The 19,963-nt window shown below is 39.3% G+C and overlaps 1 protein-coding gene across 1 annotated transcript in view; it reads right to left on the reverse strand.

Moving 5' to 3' along the window:
- The window catches only part of stk10 (serine/threonine kinase 10), a 41,934-nt gene that overhangs the window by 21,327 nt on the left and 644 nt on the right, over window positions 1-19,963 (reverse strand). Inside the window, exons 2-5 of the mRNA XM_013272449.3 lie at window positions 8,991-9,155; window positions 4,030-4,078; window positions 3,243-3,392; window positions 299-371 (exon numbers count right to left, since the gene is read on the reverse strand). Of these exons, the coding sequence (XP_013127903.1) occupies window positions 299-371; window positions 3,243-3,392; window positions 4,030-4,078; window positions 8,991-9,155 (437 nt within the window). The remainder of the gene's footprint in view (window positions 1-298; window positions 372-3,242; window positions 3,393-4,029; window positions 4,079-8,990; window positions 9,156-19,963) is intronic.

Raw genomic sequence — 19,963 nt, forward strand, 5'->3', positions numbered from 1 at the left:
TTTCAAAAAGGGTTGACCCACCAATTTTAAAGTTCATGGATGATGTCTTCACAAGTGCTATGTATATGAATTATATTAAAGTAAATATTTAATATAGTTGTTTTGCATAACAGTAATAGATTTACAGAAAATGTTGCAAATCAGGGAGCAGGACTGTTATATGATAATATGGGATTTAGAAAAAGCAGAGTGTAATTTATATAGTAGCTACTTGAAAGCTCTGATTTGAAAGGCATTGAATGTAGTGTACTAAGCGAGCCCCCCACCCCAGTGTTGCTGACTGAAACTCTAAACTTACCAGTATGGTGTTCCAATGAAAGAATCTCTTCTTTGTAAGGTTTTGGTATTTTTTGCAGACACACCAAAGTCAGCTGCATGAAAAAACAAAAAAAAAAGAAAAAGAAAAGTCACGTGATGGAGGAAAGATGTTGACTAGCATTTCACAGAAGGAGGGAATGAAACCAGTTCAAAAACTTCCGGCTTTCTTTCTTTTTTTCTTTCTTTTTTTAAAACCACGCCCGTTGAGGTAGACAAATACTTTTTAGCTTGTAAAGCCATCCTGACTGTGTGATCTTTGGAGTTACAAATCCAGAAACAGTAAATTTATAGCAGTCCGGTTTCCTTAAAAAAAGTTGCCAGCTTTCCAGATTACAGGGGTCTTGTTTTCACTTTAGTTTTTTCCTCCCGCCTGTCAGAAGGAATACCATGTGTACCATGGTGGGGTTAGAGAAGTGCTTGGCAGTAGCGCTTAGTTTTTGCACACAAGGCAGCGGGGTCACATCTTCAATTACAAACTGGCATGTTCTATTATGGGTTCTTAAATGACTTTTGGTTTTGTAGACTACAATTCAAAATCTTTGGCTTCACTGTCAAATGGATCACTTGAAACAGTCTGAGCTTTTGCAGCAAGGATTTCTACATCTGAGACACTGAAATTAAGCAGTCCTTTTATTTTACATTGAATAAGAGTTAACACTATGTTTTTGGTAAAAAAACAGATTATATAGTTGTTCATTACCTATGCCAGAGCTCTCATTATGTTCTACACTTCCAAGAACTAGTACACAATAGAAGGTTTTAGCAGGAGCCCCAAAAGAACAGAAGTAATGTTAGTGGCAACCTCTATGCTTTTATCTTTTACCACTTCAATTATGCCCATTAGTCGGAGTTTATCCTCATCAAATTCGAGGGTCTTAGTGTCAGAAGCTGCTTGCGGCCCCTTGAAGCCAATTTCTGATTTTTTCCTTTGTTCCCGCTGCCGCATGTCTACTACATTAGTTTCCAAGATTAACATCACTAGTTCAGTATTCGACAAACTATGTAATATGCTCATCCTCCATTACAGTGCTGAACAATGTTTTCTTTGCATAACATTTTGATAGCAAAATGAAGTAGACCATTAACTTTAGAATTTATTATGACCCAAATAATTGTTATATGAGATCACATTGACCTTTAAACACCAAATTCTAATCAGTTGATCCCTGGGTCTAAGCCTATTTTAAAGACACGTCTCAAGGATTTCCTGATGAGAATAAAATGACAAAAATGTGATGGGAGAAAGACGTAATCACTGACTCACAAGTCCTCACTGTTCACAGGTTATCATCATTTGTGCAGTACAGTTAGAAAGTGATTAGTTTTCTTGGTTTACTGGTTGGATGTGTTGCATAAAAAAATAGAATTGAAATCCACTGAGAACGACAAATGTGACGTTGTGTTTGAGAAAAATCTGTGTGAAGGTCATCACTGTAGCAAGTCTCTTTAAATTCTGGCCAGTACTGTAGGGAGTTGTAGCGACTCTTGTGAATTGAAGGACAGACGATGGATACAACAACATGGCATAACCGGATTGGCTAATCATATAGGCTAAAAATAATGTTTCCTTTATGACGATAGCAGGAAGGCATGATACCTCTGATGATGAAGTATGACTCATTAGCCTGGTGCTGCCTGCCCAATATTCATTTGCTTTTGTTTTTATCGTTACCTGGATAAAGCAACAGGAATTATGAGCAATTTTTTTGCCATCATCAACATTGTGTATAGACATGTACACCAATTCTTGGCACTGGTCACAACTGCTGTAAATAAGTTCATAAAAGTCATTAAAGACTTTTTTAATCCAAAAAAAGAACTGCAGGAGTTCTGCATGAAGATCAGACATTTTAGCTGACCTCAAAGATAGTTTAATTGCTGTCTTGTTTGAATTAACATGTATTTAGATAAGTTTGGACACTGTAAATGAGTCCATGTCATTACATAATGGGTTTACAGAGGCAACTCCCAGTGATTATAGGCAACTGTGGTGGAGCTGAAGAAGAATGTAAGCAGGAAAGATTCTTGGCATGCAGCTTAATGAGCACAGTTTTTGACAAAAATGTGTCATATGAAGTTTTTTTTTTTTTTTTTTTTTTTTGTCTTAGCTCAGTAAAAATGATCAGAGAGCCAATCAGAGTAAAGAAGGCAAAACATCACGCTACAAACAGTTATCTAAAGTTTCATATCTGAGGATCCTAAATGTTATGTAATCATTTAGACAATTCATCACTTGCTTACCTGGCACTTAGACAAAGCACTACACTAGAACACCACACTTCAATCTAAAACAAACTAGAGTGTGGATCCAACTTTTGTCGTCCAGCCATGAAATGTCAAGAATGTGAGGAATGCTTCAAAAAGCCAATAAATGAATAAAAATATGCAATGTTCGCAGATCACAGTTTTCCCACACAGTGCTTGCGATTCTCTGACAGCAGCAAAGGAGGAGTGCAGGACCTCTTACTGTGCATGTTATGTGTGGCATGCATTTATGTCAAAGAAACAATGAACCTAAAGATTAGCCAAGATCCCAGAAATAACCTTCAGTGAGCAATGTGAATGTTACATTAATCTGGGAATTAGTCCCACAATAATTATTTTGGCAGTAAAATGCAACAGTTGCAAGTCACAAATGTTTTTTAAGAGGTTAAAAAACTGCTCGAGTCAAATAAGAAAAGCAACCAATACTTTGTATTAGTCTGTACTATATTTTCTGCCTGAATATCAAATAAAATCCGAGTTTTCAAAACAGTACTGCAGTTTTCTGACTGTTCATACAAATGTGGGTGCAAAAACAAAACATCATTCTAGAGGCATCATGTCCACCATGATGCCTCTATAATAAAAAATAAGATCAATGCATTAAACTCTGCTAGAAATGAAAAACCTGAACATCACAACATCTAAAACTAAACACTTACCCAGTTTGATGTCACCATCCAGCATTAGGAGGATGTTACCAGCCTTCAGGTCTCTGTGGATGATCTTCAATCCATGGAGGTAGTCTAGCGCCTCCAACATCTGGCGACAAACCACCTGAATCTGTGGCTCTGTCAGCCCCCGATCCAACTCTGATATGGACAGGAGAGGAGGAGAGGTTAGAGCAACAGCAAAATGAAAGTGTGAACTGAGAAGACTAGCTGAGACTAGCAGGAGAGATGGAACACTGCATACTTGCAATTCATACAATCATGGCAAAATAAAGAGTACAGACCTACTGTGTGAGCTCCATGAGAAAAAAAACACTAAACCCACCATAGCAGATCAGATAGCATTACTCGATAAGTAATCCCAGATTAGAAAAACCTTCACACATCCAAGATAATCCTGCCCTGTAGACTTCGTTTCATCTCTGTCTGTGTTTGGTTAGCTGCAGATGGCGTGCAGGCAGTTACGAGGATGTGGATTACCCAGTGAAAACACCAGGGGGATTTCCCACACAGAAGGACTCCACTAAGTCTGACTGTTTCAAGGCTTCAAGGTCAAATTAATAAGACTGTAGTATGATGCTGTTTTTCAGGATTTTCTGCCTGATAAATTTGAGATTTTTAAATACATATACAGTCATGAAAGCTAAGAACTACTTTTGACTTAAAAAAAAAAAAAGACAAAAAAATAAAAACACTCCCTGAGGTTTGGAAACCAACTGTTGTGGTAAAGGAAAAAGATGTAATTTTTAAATGAAAATACAGAGACAGAATGGCCTACCTAGCATGGCGGCATCCACAGCACCTCCAGGGCAGAACTCAATCATGATCTGGGGGGGGAAAGAGAAACTGATGTTAAACTTAACACAGGAATTATAAGTAATGAAACTGACAGCTGAAAAACAGTCAGTGAAAGTCTTCATGAGTTTGAACTTAGCTGTTGATGAAGCTTTTAATGTGTCTGTCATAGCAGAGACATCAATACACAGGGTGGGCCATTTATATGGATACACCGTAATAAAATGGGAATGGTTGGTGATATTGAAGTCCTGTTTGTGGCACATTAGTATATGTGAGGGGGCAAACTCCTCAAGATGGGTGGTGACCATGGTGGCCATTTAGAAGTCGGCCATCTTGGATACAACTTTTGTTTTTTCAATAGGAAGAGGGCCATGTGACACATCAAACTTATTGGTAATGTCACAAGAAAAACAATGGTGTGCTTGGTTTCAACATAACTTTATTCTTTCATGAGTTATTTACAAGTTTCTCTTTGTTCACAGCCATTGACATGTCGAAGAGGTTAACATGTGAGGAGCGGATCGAAATTGTGTTGATATCTGGTGAACGCAGTAACCGGGTCATTGCAGCAGATTTCAATGCAAGACACCCTACGAGACCACCCATCTCCCATGCTACAGTTAGCAAACTGCTTGCTAAGTTTCGTGAAACTGGTTCAGTGTTGGATTTGCCACCCTGTACTTTAAGATGAATGATTTTCAGTGGCACATAAAAGCAGACAATCTAAATTTATATCAGAAGTGTGTCCTTCTTGTTATATTATGTCATCACTACCTGTAGAGACAGACTGCCAAACACACATCAGTTCAGCAGTAAAGTAAAAGCAAAGGCAGATGGAGGGGGTAAAAACTGAAGACATTTCCTAAATGGAGTCTTATTAGCCATGTCCTCAAACACACCTATTAGAAAACAATAGTAAGATTGAACTTCTTTCACAACACATACTTCATTTATAATTATGTTTTGAATCCAAACTTGAACTCTTGGTACTACGAAGCATACCTGCTGTGTGATCTCATTTTTTTACAATCATCAGTTTTCCTTGCTATGACAACACTGTCAAAGCATCAGCCAGGCGCTGGACAAGGCGTGGAGTTTCAGCCCAGACAAAGCCATACAAAGAATGATAAATACCAAAAGGTGAAACCACACCGTTGCACGTCTGACGGTATGAAACTATGCATACCTCTGTGTAAACGCGGTCACGTGAAGGCGAACATACTTTGCAGAGAATCAGAATATGAGGACTGCCATTCTTGGCATTCAACACCAGGGGGAACAATGCTCTTCTGTCACGCTTCATTAATTTGGGCTCTGCCATGTGTTATCAGCGATCTTCCATTTTGCTTAGTCTGTTTAAAAGTTAGTTTCATATCAGATTTTTAGTTTTTTAAAATAAACAGCTGAAAGACTGTCTGGCCTGTGTATGACGCATGTTTCCAGCTTTTAGATCTTTGAACTAGATCGACGTTTTACCACGTGTTTAAGTTGTTTTACAGTAGCGAAAAACCTGTTTTAAGATTCCACTGTTTGATCAACAAAGAAGAAAGCGAAATCTAACAAAGGTCAGGTTTAGCATTTTATTCTTCAAGTAAGAAGATTATTAAGGAAATAGGGTTTCGCACACACTTCAAAAATTAACATTTCCTTTTGATATGCATCTTTCCACCATTATGATCTGCAAAAGCTAAATAAGAACAGAACGTATCATTTTAAAATGTGTACCAACTGATGTGCAGTTTCTTCCCATCAATATTATCAGTATCAGTATATATACACTCTGAAAATATTCTGTTTATTCTGTAATATTCTGCATATTCTCAACACTACAGAGGGTGGGTAATAACACCTTTTATTACAAACCACATCCCTGTTCCTGCTCACCAATGCCCATTTTTTTCACTTCTGTTTAAAAACCACTCTCCAAGTTAAACGAACTGCACTTTAGTGGTAGCACAAAGCGCTGGCCAAACTAAACAGCTGTACATTACTCGGCTGTGACAGAGGCAACTGGTTTGTGTAGTCATCAGTGTGTCTGCAGCAAAGATTTGTTCTCGCTGCGTGAAAGAAATTTGGATGACGTGTGATGCTGTGGGTAAAGAATGTGCTCCAACTGGTCAAGCTGCATGATATTCATAACCACTGTGGGCTGAACACACACGTACACTCAGTGTCCCTGTGTATCTGAGTCAGAGTGAGACTTAAAATAAAAATAATAATAACTAAACAATAAGCCAGTGTATTTCATCCCACCTGTTTAGAGATATATCTCACATTTTACTCTAAAGGGGTGATTTTTTATCTTCAAGTGTCTTACAAACCATTAGGACAATTTATGAGTGTCTTTTTCTTCAGAGAACAGCTGGACGCAACTTGATAAAGTCTACAAACCCCTAAAAGCTTTAAAATAAATGGAGCAGGCTTAGCTGACACCGCAGTGTTCCTCCAGTTCGCCACTCTGTACCTTCACAGTGATTTCTTACCTCAATTTAACAGACGGCAAAGGAAAGTAAAAGGCTATTTGCCAGCAAAAAACCTGTTATACAATCAAGGATAACTAATCCTTCAAAAACGCAGACAAGGTGGTGTAAAAAAAAAAAAACCTTAGAAAGTCTTCTTTCTTTGTCAAACAGTACAGCGCTTAACTAGAGTAATGTGCACTTACAATTTCTCACTGTATCTAGGGCTAGATACTGTTTAATGACCCATTTAAGATGGGTCATTGAAGACCCATGGGATGGGATGATGGGATGATACAAACTTTGGTTGTAACCATTTTCACTGGATACATATTCAGAGAGCAATAATTAATTGGTACAAATCTGGCACATATTTGGCCTACAGACTGTGGCTGATCCGGATTCCCTCAACCTAGCCATAAGCCTGTCTTAATGGGCAAAACTTGAAGAGTGTAGTGGCATTTAGGCTGCACCCAGTCCACACACACACAAAAAAAAAAAGACTTAACCCATTACCCACTTTAAGCCTACCTCATGAGTTTCTGACCACTGACACATTTGACAGTGCCAAGTTGCACATGCCTTAAGTAACACAGATTTTTGTAGTATTAGACCGTTTACAGATAGATCGCTCATTAGGGGGGAAAAAAGAAAAAGAAAATTTGCATAGCTAACTATGACTAATAATACTAAGGGATAATGTACTTTTACATGCTAAATGATATGAAATATTCTCTTAGCCATCTGTTTAAATCCTCTCTTCTCCTGCGTCTTTCTTTGCCTCTCCCTGTTTGTTCTTCTCAGTGCTGACATCAGCAGTCCCATCTCCACGTTAAAGGCCCCGTTTTTCTCACGCTGTGGGCCAGGCTGCCTTGCTAACCTCCAGACCAGATTGGAACAAACAGCCTCTCACTGTCTTCTCTCTTTGTGGTAGAAAGCAGAGCGGGTGGGTCGATACTGGAATGCACTGACTTACACTGCCCAGTCCACCCAATTGGAGGTTACCAAGGCCTGACCACCAGTAACCACTGGGCTAATTGTTGCGCTTACAGCAATGAGGTGTAGAAACTTTTCCAGATTGTGCTCTTGTAAAGAATTACAGACAGCCTGGTGTCACTTCAGTGACAATCTTTAACACTGATACTTCACATAAATTTCTTTTAAGACACTGAGTGTAATTATGTGTTAGACAGAGAAACACAGTTACTGGAAACAGCTCAGAATTCACATGACGAGCAAGGCCTGTTACTCTGAAGCCACAAAACACAGGAAACATGTGGTCTGAATGCAACAGGCAGAGAGGTTTGTACATTTAACTTATCAAGCTAACCTAATAGTTGCACAGGGTCCAGCTTTCACTCATGGGCAATGTTCAACCCCCTCCACATTTTATTTAGGTCAACTACTAACTTCATTGTTGGTTTAATGCATGTACGCAAAAAAGCACAATTACATTGTGAATGTGCAATTTTTAGTACATTAATTCTTTATTAAAACATGAGTTTGGCTTTGCTGCGTTACACCTCTGGTAAAGTTTTGACTGATCAGCAGTTCATTAAGTGTTAACTTGAAGTTTAATAGCTTACGAGTTCTGTCATGCTTGATTTAAGGTTTGCAATTCTAATGCTTAATAATTAACTGATAACTAACAGAAAAGTCACAAACATGCCAAACTAAACATCTACATTTTGCACTTATAGTAACCGCAATAATCTTTATCTTTAGCCTTAACACTGCCTTGTAATTCTTCAAATATTTAAAATCATGCCCCGACATGAGGTCACCATTTGTCTTGGCCAGATGGAGTGGGAGATTACAGAGGGAGTTGAAAAGTTTACACTTGACCCAGTGTGTGTGTGAGAAGAAAAAAATGATTCAAGAGCAGGGGAAAAAATAGCTGAGATTAATCCTCATTCTTGTAGTATCATCAGGGTCACTTCTGATGCATTATGTCAGCCAGGGGTTCTTCTGTCATTCCTATTTAGGCAATAGACTCTTCTTATCACTATTTTTACAACAGAGCTTGCATACGGAGGAGAAATATACTCAAGATAAAACTGTTGCAATAAAAACAGTTGTCACAGAGTGAAACAGAACATCCCACGAGCCATTCAGCTTGCACAGTGAAAATATTTGTTTTGTCCTTCTTCACTGACTGTTGAGGTTTGTGTGTCATGGCTTTTTTGGGTCTTGGTTATGAGTGGTTTTGTGAGGAAGACGACTGAAGTTCCTTTAGTGCATTATGCATCAATCTAATTTCAGCCTAAAATCATTGAAAAAGGTCTAATTTATTTAATTGCTTTGTTTTGTTTTTCTCCATCCAGATCATGTTAAAATGTGTAAAGATAGTGTGTCAGTGTTTGTGGTTAACCTCTTTGACAATGTTCAGCCAAAGAAAAATAAAACAAAGAGCCAGAGGGCAGCAAGTCTGTGGTTTTTAACTTGAGTCTGATTTGCTCATTCAGATTTCAGCATTACCTACCCAGAGCTTATTCTCATAATAGAAAGCGTCAAGCAGCTTGACAATGTAGCAGTGGTCACATTTAGCCAGGATGTCAATCTCGACTATGTAATCTTCCAACTCTTCCTCAGATTTGGTCTCGATCACTTTGGCAGCAGCCAGAACTCCTGTCTCCTTGTTTCTGGCCTGTGAAAGAGGAAAACAGATCAATGTTAAATGAAACATGCATGAGTAATGGCAGACCTTTTTAATTCATTTTACTCCCGTTTTTGTGCTCAAAGACTTTCAAAGCAAAATTAACCAACCCTGTGAATTTAAGTGTTTCAGGTCTTCAGAGAGACCAATTTTTTATAGTTTAGTTATACAGAAAACATCAACAGTGGGGGAGGTTATTGCCAACATTTAATTTGTTATGGCCCATATAACAGGGAAAAATAAATAAATACACAGTATGACCAATGTTAAGATTAAGGGCCACATTTACAGTTCAAAGGACCCTTTTTTGTTTGAAAAACTACAGTTAGAGATTAACTAAAGAGGTGCAGTGTCAAGGCGTAGTCAGATGCATTTTTCCAGCTAGCTGTAATTAATGCAAAATGTGTTTGTAGGAGATTCTGTAAATTTTCCACAGTACTTAAAATCATACAAATGTGAATTTTGCAACGTGCAATTTACAATAAAATGTGCTAGGGGCACGTCTCATTTTGCGCCTCATGTGACTGTGATAGTTTCCTGTAAGAGTGGTAATTTATTTGGAATGTCAGGCGGAGAAATTATCAAAATGAGCTCACAATTGGCAAAGATGGATGGCTCAAAGCTCAGAGCACGGTGCTAAAGCATTAACTCCATCCTTAAATGAGTCCCTCAATGAGTTCTCACTCTGAGTTTCTAGAGACAGAACAATGCCTGAGATTAGGCACACAGCACAGGAACATCTAACGATAAATAAGGTTTCTACTTTTTCTGCACATCATACAGCTCCACTTTTATACACACTGATATTTTATAACCCTCCTTTGGATAAATGCTGGACTCCACCTGAGCTGTCAGTTTTATGCAGAGATAAGATGAGATGGTCCACAGCGAATTCTAATAGGAGAGTTCCTTATATCAAAAACATATTGATTCTCCTTCTCCAGTTGCCTCTCTTTTATTTGAATTACAGTTTCCAGAGAGAAACACATGTGTAAAACCTGAGCCTACACTATATTATCTTACTACCTTGTCAGGTCTGCTCATTTTTGGCCAACTAATTTGCTCTGCTCTTGGTAGACTGCATGAATAATCTTTTTAAATGAACTGGCTGCATTTATAAATTAGTACAGAACTTTCCACTCCCATCAATGCACTGAGGAATCATGGTAACGTGCCCTGCATAGTTTATCAGGTGCCAAGAGTCTCAAGTTGTTAAAGTCACAGTTTGTTCAAAAGAGATAACTTTAATCACAATGTGTGCTGGACTTTATTGTCCATGCTCTAGCCAAACGGAAGATGTCTCCAAGATCCACACGACAGCAATTAAAATGCTGACTAACATTTACAGGCAAAACTGGAAAGGAAGCTCCACACCCTCCCCTGAGCAACTGAAGAGTCAGAGGAACTGAAAAGAAGAAAATGCCACTTTAGCCAAACCCATCACACGCACAGACAAAGAATTCCTCATCGATCTGAGTGGTAAAGAGAAGAAAATAAAGCAACAAAACATTCAAATTGCAGAGTGACTCAAACAGCATCAAACACATGACGCTCTCTCTCGTGTATGAGGTAGACTTTTTTCAATGTTTTTGTACAGTCAGAAGTAAATATTCACTACAGTCATTTTTAGTGTTCAACTGGAGACAACAAAGACTTAAAGTGGAGTCGACAACAAAGAGCTAAAGGCGGGGTCATCTGCCACACCACATTTAAACACCCGCCCTAAAAAAATACCAATTCAATTTCTTTGCTGTAAAAATCTAATATCTAGGAAGTGATGGTTTCATCACAATCATGAATGTTGTCTGATTAATGCGGCTTAATATGACTAAATAAGGAAAAAACAAAGAAAAAGAAACAACTGCCTATGCTGGTGAAATCTGGACCCTGTTGTGGTCTACATCCACCCAGTGGCCTGCAGAAACAGACTATATTAAGTCTGGTATCTGAATCCTTCATGGTTTACAGAGGCTGTGGGAAAACATCTGAACAAACACATGAGGTTCACAGCAACACATCCTCATCGCAGTACTCCAAGGACTATGCGCGTTTACCTAACAGAGCACCGGAGAAGTTAAACTTTCCCCAGCAGATTAACCTAAAGTGTGACTCAACAGGACGCGATCTCTTGCCATCAAACAATCAGTCTGTTAACAAGCCTCAACTGTAAACACAGACACCAAACTCTTGCAACTGCTTTGCTAACATTACAGCTCTCTGCAATGGCGCTGTGTCAGCTTCAACAAAGTCACCATCTGGCGTCAGATTTCCGAAGAGATGCATGTTTTGACAAGCTAACAATTGCAACTACATGTCTGTGGGTGCCATGAGAAAAACACACATCTGACACACACAATCAACACTGTGTGAGGAACCTTACTTTTAGTACAACAGATTTTTTTTTTTTTAAAGTTCTAAACTTCCTTGTACAAAATGAAACTCTGCACACATGTAAGAAATTTGAAACAAGATAGTTTGTTCTCATTTAGTACAATTCTTCCTCGTCAGACCTGCCTTCCTTGTTAAGTAAAAGGTAACTTGAATTCCAGAAGCTTTATTGGAGTTCCAGTTACTAGTAGAGTGTAAAGTAAAATGATTCAGAGAAAGGGAGTGTGTAAGTTTAACCTAAGCATTTTTTACCCCATTTACAAACGTATGTAAACAAATCAGTTAGGTTTCCCTTTAACTATACCAGTGTGGACATGAAACACAACACCAGTTTCACTTTTGCGTGAAAGCAGCAGCACTAAAAACTATCAGTAATCATAGCTAGCGTCCAACTATTACCGATGTTGGGATATTTAAAAATCCAATATTTCAAATTTTTTTCCTTTTTCAGACATTTGCAACTTCCCTGTTGGCAACACACATGGAATACGTGTTTGGAATATCCCAACACACGACAACGATATCGCAAACACGACAACAGGGTAGACCCGAACAGTTGGTCAAAGCATAACTGAGTGAGCAAATAGCTAAACATGACAAACGTTAGGAGAGTCTGTGCAGTTTTTGTGTGTTTGAAAGAAAAAGAATACAAATATTGACCAATACATTGAAACATTTGGTTTTTTAAGTCAAATATCCGTATCAATCGTTTAATTAAAAAGAAAAATCATACATCAGTCAGACTCTACTCAGAAAGGCCGTCTGTCTCTCATGCACACATGCGGGCATGCACGCGCGCACCCCTTTACATCTCAGTGGGAGCAAGGCAGAGGAATGTGCCTCTGGCGTTCAGCTGGTTGGGGGTAGACTCAATGGGCAGACTGAGAGAAGTGAGTGTCCGGCAGTTATGTGGTCCTTTTTGTGTGGAGTGAGGAATGCATTACGTCAATGAGGATCCTCAAGCATGGTATATAAACACAAACGTGTTTATATATGCACCTTACTATCTGTATACATTCCACTAAGAGGAACAAACATCAAATCTCACAAAGGACAAGCTGAATTTCTGGAAACTAGCACCACATCAGTGCACAAGCGTATGCAGTCAATGTGCACGTTTTGGTGTATAAATGGTAGTGCGCTTATTGCACCCAACTAGAAAACTGAAAATGTTTTGCACCACATCATCCCATATAAGGAGGATTGTACCTTTTTTGCACTTTATGCAACAAATATGACAACATTTTCTAACTTGTAACAGTTTTCCAACTTGCAACTCCTACACAACTCATCTGTTATAGAGCAGATGACACACACTGATATCAGCTGGCCCAGGGGCCACCTACAGCATTCTTAACATGTTCACTCATGACATAACCAAAGTTCCTCCACTTTTTAAAAAGCATACTCGGGCACCAGATGTTAAAGTTGAATAGGGAAAAATATCACGCTTTATTGAAAACATTAACATCTAATTTATTACATAACGACGGCACACCCACAACCCCTTAAGGAGCAGAGATATAGTCAACTTGATACTGTAGCCGTTGCCATCCCACGAGAAAACACTGTTTCAAACCCGATGACTCTTTACTTCCTCTGACTCTACTCCAGAGGAGAACAACTGTCTTAGGCTTTGTTTTGGTCTGGTTTCTACCTAAAGAACTTGTTTCTTCTCTGTCCTCATGGTTCAAAGCTGTCTGTCTGTTTTTACCATTTGCTCTTGTGGCATTTAAACAGACGGCCTAAGCATTTGTTCACTTTGAATTTTGTAAATTCTGAAAATATCTGATTAAACCACACATCAACTAACAGACTACATAATGCTGAGTTATTAACCTGGACCACAGACTTATAATTTGGGCTGTTGCAATTAAATACTGCCATTTTTTAATCTGCAGATTAATTTGGTTTATTAAAAACCAAAGAGTTGCCAAAAAATATTTCGTTTACTCCAACATTGCATAATTCCAAAGATTGCAACAGAGTTACCATTTGTGATCCTGTCGCTATCAAATTCTTAGCATTCAGATTGGAAAAATTATTATTTCCTTATCAAAATAGTTTCTGGCAACCTTTAGAGCAATAATATCTCCGAGACTGTGAAAAGAAAACATTTCTTCTGCATCTTTTCATTTTCTTTATGTTTTTTTAATCAATCATCCACCAACCTACTATCAGAGTGCCTTTGTACCCATCTTCCTGAGGGTGATTTAAGTCTCTCATATGGTTTTCAGTCTACTTAATGTAACACATGTGCAATAAACCCAGTCCATCCTCCTCACTATGTACGCAAAGCTGTAAATATAAAATGTGTCTGCCAACCCTGCCTGACTAGTTTCCCCATACTACTTTCTGAAGCTCTTGCTAGACAAAAGAATTAAAAAGGGGCAATGACAGATGTTACTGTCCTATGTGTCCACCTACACACATACTGTAGGTACTGATAGACTAAGTAAACATAAACATACAAAAGCACACACTTCCAGTCTCCTGTGTTTGTGTACCAGTCTTTTCAAAGTTAATCAGGACTGGAAGCAATAATGTCAAATATTCTGTGTTGACTAAAGTATTAATGATTAATGTGGGTGTTTTGATTCAAAAGCACACGTCTGGATAATACAGCAGCTAAAACCCTAATCTCAACCTTAACAATAAACTTAGATTAACGTTTTCCCCCTTTTTAAAATGTATCTTTGTTATTGTTAAGAACATAAAAAACTAATTCACTGACATGTCAAGGGACCAGGTGACCTTATGTGACTGATTAGACAGACAACTTTCTCTGGGGTCACTCACCTACAGGCTGAACAGGCATTAAACACATACAGCTCCCTTCAGGAGAATGTGTGCATGGTAGACCTTTGTCCCTTTATAAACCTGTGAACCGTCTCGCCCCTACAGGCCCTTCCCACATGCCTCCGAGCAAGAATGTGGTTCTTAGCGCACACCTCTTATTGAGATGCGAAGTATGGCACAAGCAGCACATGTTAAACAGCTACATGTAGGATGTTGACTTATTTATCTCTTGTTCTGTGATGGCTGTCTCAAGTGCCAAGTGGAATATTTGAGTATTTCTGGTTAGTCAGGCAACAGTGTCAAAATCAAAGGTGTTATTACTCCTGGGGATGCCTTTGACTCACTTTCGGTAGTACTAATTTCTTTTTTATTGCCTCTGCCACCTTCACATTTCCAGTATGAATCAGAAAGCAAATGCTTCTAAAGTGGGCTTGACACTCGCTTAAAGGTGGGAAAGTAATGAGCTGATCAAAATAATTAAAGCTCGTCTGAGTCATCTTTTGCTATTGTTTGCGTACAGCAATTAGACCTTACAGGAAGTAGAAGTGACTGAATAGTGCATCTGCCTGGATTCATCCACCCAGTCAAGTCACCAGCTCTCCGATCTTCTTAGTAGAGGTTGTTGTTTGCAGCTTTTGAGGAGGGCCCCAGCCACTATCTTGGAGCCCCCCCATCCCCAAGCTCCCTACACTTTAGGCCAAACTGACGAACCACTATGGAGTAATGGATTGTGCTTTTTGTGATAAAAAAATAGAAAATACTGATTGGGGGTAAAGGTCGACAGTATAAATGGTTTATGTGGAAGTATTTTACCCAGTAAAGTATGAAAACCAATGTAGTCATCATCTTTTATTTACTGGATATGATGCATTCATGTGACATAGTAAAAATGTTCTTCCAAAAAAGGCACAAGGAAGCATACCTATAACTCTCACATGACATATTTTGAACAGGAAAGGAAATTACTAATTTGCCACTGTTACTGTGTATTAGGATTATTTTTAAGTTCCAAGAAAGTAAAGATGAATGATAAAAAGGCTTCAGTGTGGTTGTCACTGCTCCTAAGAGCAGGTCTTCACTGGGTCTAATCTCAAGAAGAAAGTAAAGTAAGTAAAATAAGTTTACTTATTTTACAGCAGAGAAGAAGAAGAGTGACTAAAATGTTTCAAGGCTGTGTAGCCAGTGCTTACCTTTCACCTAGACATATGAATGGCTCTGCAAACCCAATCATTATGGCTAACCCCTACCTTAAAAAAAAAAGAGCGATTAAAGTCATGAATGTAGCTATGGCTCTGTTGCGAAATACCAGAAGCTCTTACAGCGAAATGCATCAGTGAAGAACAAAGATTGTTTGACATATTTTCTTCTTTCAACGCCAGAGCATGACTCTTCCTCCTCTATCAAAACCATTGACTGTAAAGACAGCACAAATCTATGAATTTACAGACTACTGGGCAAAGGATACCTGACTGGAACAAATTTGTACAAAAACTGCCTAGCAATGAAGCAATGAGCCTTTTCAGGATGTGAAAGTTGTGATCAGCATTGCAACATGCCCCAAATTCAACCCCGAAGTCACAAAAACAAAGCAGGTCAGTGAGGCAGGAAGTTATAACATACAATACCACAGAAAGCCTTGGAAGAAAACCTGTAACACTTAATTCTTTAATCAGTGATACACAGGCCTTCAAACCTTGACTTTCATGACAAAGGAGTCAAACTTCCTGAGTGCAGACTAGAAAAAGCAAGCGCCACACTGGAGGGTTTACACGGTCTTATTTAAAGCACACCACAAAACCAAGCTCAGGCAAGTACTGCACAATTACCAGATTAATCAGTAAAAGTGTACAAGTGACACATGAGACATTATGGTTTGATGTTAAATTTCCAAAATGTAGAAAATCTGATATAACTGAAGAAAATTCTACATCTTTCATTTTCTCGATTGCTAATGCTGTCCGAGTATGAACTCACACATATCAGAAATCTCATGCAGATCATTAACCTCAGACCTACAACTAGAAACACAGATCAAGGCTTTTGTAAATGCCACTGACAATGTCATCACGAGGATAACAGGGACTCCAACCATTCTGAGCCCACACCCATCCAGCTGGGCTCTTATCAGTCAGCGTGGGCCCAGCTGCTCCCTGAGATTAGACCCAGGGAAACCCTGCTCTCGGGAGCAGTGACGACAGTGCCACTGAAGTCTTTTTAAACATTCGTCTTGGAGCGATTCTTGATAAATGTGAGCATTTCATATGAACCTTGCGGCTTTCCTTCACAAAAAGGAAGTTGCAACCTTTGCCCCCTCCCACTCACCATGCGAGTTTCTCTTTGACTTCACAGTAGATGGTAATCGTATTTTAAGTGATTTTCTGCAAGTCTTACAAAAACACTACATAGAAGAGAAATGTCTTGTTTTATGCCTTTAACCAGTCCAGGATTTCCCACAACATTTTGGCCCAGTGTATGACCACATTTATCCAACCTAATGTGCATAAATACAGTTTTTTAAAAGTTTTAAAGACGATCAGATCCGTTACATTAAGTACTGTGGCCTAAACACTTGGCCGGCTACCGTACTCGTTTCGTTTTTGCCATAGTTGAGGTCACCTACACACTTTCTACTACACAACATCCAGGCTGAACACACTGTCAGACCAACAGGGACAAGATTCACTGCGCTTTTCATCCCACAAAGGGAATTTGACAGTGCGTAACCTTAAAGCCTGTGTGTGTCTATGGAAACATTTCACTAGCAGCAGCAGGCTAGTGTGCTCAGTGGCACGTGGCTCATTAATTAGTGAGAAGGGCTATACAACTCAATTGTTTCATGCCTCACATGCAGCCACAACACCTTCATACACAAGCGCAGGACTCCTTCCAACAAGTGCAAACACGCACAGTGAGACAGAGCAAAGAAATCATCCTATGACACACTGGATCTGCAGGAAGTGGAATATGAGACTTGATTAGTCAGTGATGGTTTAAAAAAAACAAAACAAAACAAAAAACAGGCCTACAGGGAGACAGAAGTGTCACAGTATCGTGGGTGTTTGTGGGTGTGTGCATTGCATTGCAAACAAACCAGCATGTAAATGACTGATAGCAAGCATCAAAATGCAATTTAGCATAACCCATGCTAATAAAATTTAACTGCAATTTGAATATAAACGTAGCACTGATTGCACACAGATTTTTTTGTGGTCAAAGCTAACTTACTGACAAGAAAAATGTGCTCTAAGGTTAAAGATATGTTTGGCCCCCGAGTGATAAATGGAGTGTTAGAAACATCGGCTTTCCATTTAGCTGCTCTATAATCCCATTTAACCGCTGCTGGACAGTGATACTTTAACCTCATTAACAGAGATCTAGAAGGTGTAAACAACAGCATGTTTGAGTACATGTTTGCATCTGCGGCGTCCTGTGATACTCAGACTCATTTACAAAATGAATATTCCCCATTTAGGTAATTTATGCATCAAAGTATCAACCAACACACGTGCACGCTTAAAAAAAGTACTTATAGCACTTGGATGACACATATTTGCACAATATTTTGACCCTCAATCTCCAGCAATAAAAAAGTTAGAAACACAGGCTTAAGTTTTCTAGACAGTCATATTTTTTTTTTCCTAGCAGCCTTTCAATAATGGAAAAGTACAGTTTCACCTACAGGGAAGAATATATTCGATAACTGGGGGAGTATATTGCATTTTATGAGATCCTTCTTTCACACTGTTCCTGGGTTACAGCCACGCACACACACAGATTGATTTGTCCTTAACACTACCCTTAAGCCTGGGAGTTGTTATTCTCCTGCTGGTGACATTAACCTTTGGAGAATCAGCCCGTGTGGAGCACTCTGTACTCTCTAGCAAAACTGCACAATTACACAAATCTGTCCTCAATCTTGAAGACAGAAACAAAAAGAAGCTCTACAAGCAGGGGTGTCCGACACATGAAATTTATACTTTCTTCTCTTGCTGCCCATTGCACATGAACAACTATCTTTTTTGTGACCCCTGCCCTCCCCCAAACAGTTTGACAAGTAGATGATCTCACAAGTGACAGGACACAGAGCCTCCTTCCCTCACGCCTGCTCTATCAAACGCTTCTAACATCGGAAAGCATGTACAATTCACCGCACAAGGCCTTTCCCTCCCACAGATGGGCCAATTATTCTGAGGTCTGGGAGCTGCGAGAGGAAGCCGTCCCCTGATGCAGTCCCACAGTTTCCTCTCTTGGCCATCGTCTGCTCCTGCTCTGCCTCCCTCCACTCCATCTGACAGCTGCAGGTGTGGAGCTGTCCTCCTCCAACCAACTGAAGGAGGGGAAACATGAACCCAGGCAAATATAGTGGGGAAGGGACATTACATTTTGTAAGTTTGCCAGTTGTCTAAGTAGCACTTAATCACACTAAAGGTACCAGCCACATTTGTGCCTTTCATTTGGCTTTAGCTTTAAACACTTTGGAGCTGAAGTGGACTGTGTGTACTTCTGCACTGAGAAACCTGAGTAATCCCTAAAACCTAAGTAATAAACAGCAGCTTATTAAAGGTTTCTTCAGATTTAAAGAACCTTGTACCGGGTCCCTGCCTTAGCTTCTCAGGAAGAAAACTCAAAGTACTGTGTGTTTTCATAGTATGCTTCAATGTTAAAATAAATTATGCAACTTCACTTCTAGTTCTATAACTTCATTGCCATGTTACTATTTTCTTTTCATTAATAGCTTTGCTGGAATAGTGGGTTTTATGGTGCTCTTCACACCACTTTCCCCACATGTATGTAAACTTTCCAGTAAAAACAAAAAAAAGAGAAAAATCTAAACAAGGTGGGGTCCTCTGAAAAGACTGCGCTCTCTGTTCAGTGTAGAATTCTGCTTAAAGCATCACTTCTTCCACTGAGGCCCCTGATGTCTCAAAGACCTTCACTGTGCTCCACTGGGCTGTGTAGACACAGAAGGCCTGTGCCCCGCTTTGCAGAGGGCAGTGAATGTCTTACAGAGCCAGATTAAATATCTCCACCGAGTCAAAGTGCTGATGGTGGTGGTGGTGCTAAGGTGCTTTCACTGTCCCTGCAGGCTGACTTAACAGTGGAGTCACATAATGGCATTTTTCTAAATCCTCCACATGGCATACATAATTTCAACTGCAATCACACAAGTTCTGAGAGGTCAGACCTGAGAGAGAAAAGAAGAGAGGTGCATCGAGGAGCCACACAGAAGTAGTAGTCACCCATGCTGATTCTAAAGACTTAGCGAAACTTTTACACGACACCCAAAGTTAACAATGTAATGACCGCATCGGTCTGTTTAACAGTAGAACTCTTGACCAGCAACATAGTTCAGATATCTGTCATATTACAGCAATGCTGGGATGGTTCAGCACCCACAGGTGAATGGAAGTAGTCCACGCCCAAAGGATGCAAGTTATCCTAAACGACAGTGTGTGACACGTGGGGGAAAAATACACAGAAACACCCATTTGAAATGAAACTGGTATAAAGTATATATTAGGTCGTTTACTACATTTCGTCAGAGTAAACTTAAGTAACTTTTTGATATTCGAGGAAGTTTTCATAAGCTTTCAGAACTAACAGCCAACAAA

The sequence above is a fragment of the Oreochromis niloticus genome, linkage group LG10 (assembly GCF_001858045.2).
Source record: "Oreochromis niloticus isolate F11D_XX linkage group LG10, O_niloticus_UMD_NMBU, whole genome shotgun sequence".
NCBI lineage: Eukaryota > Metazoa > Chordata > Actinopteri > Cichliformes > Cichlidae > Oreochromis > Oreochromis niloticus.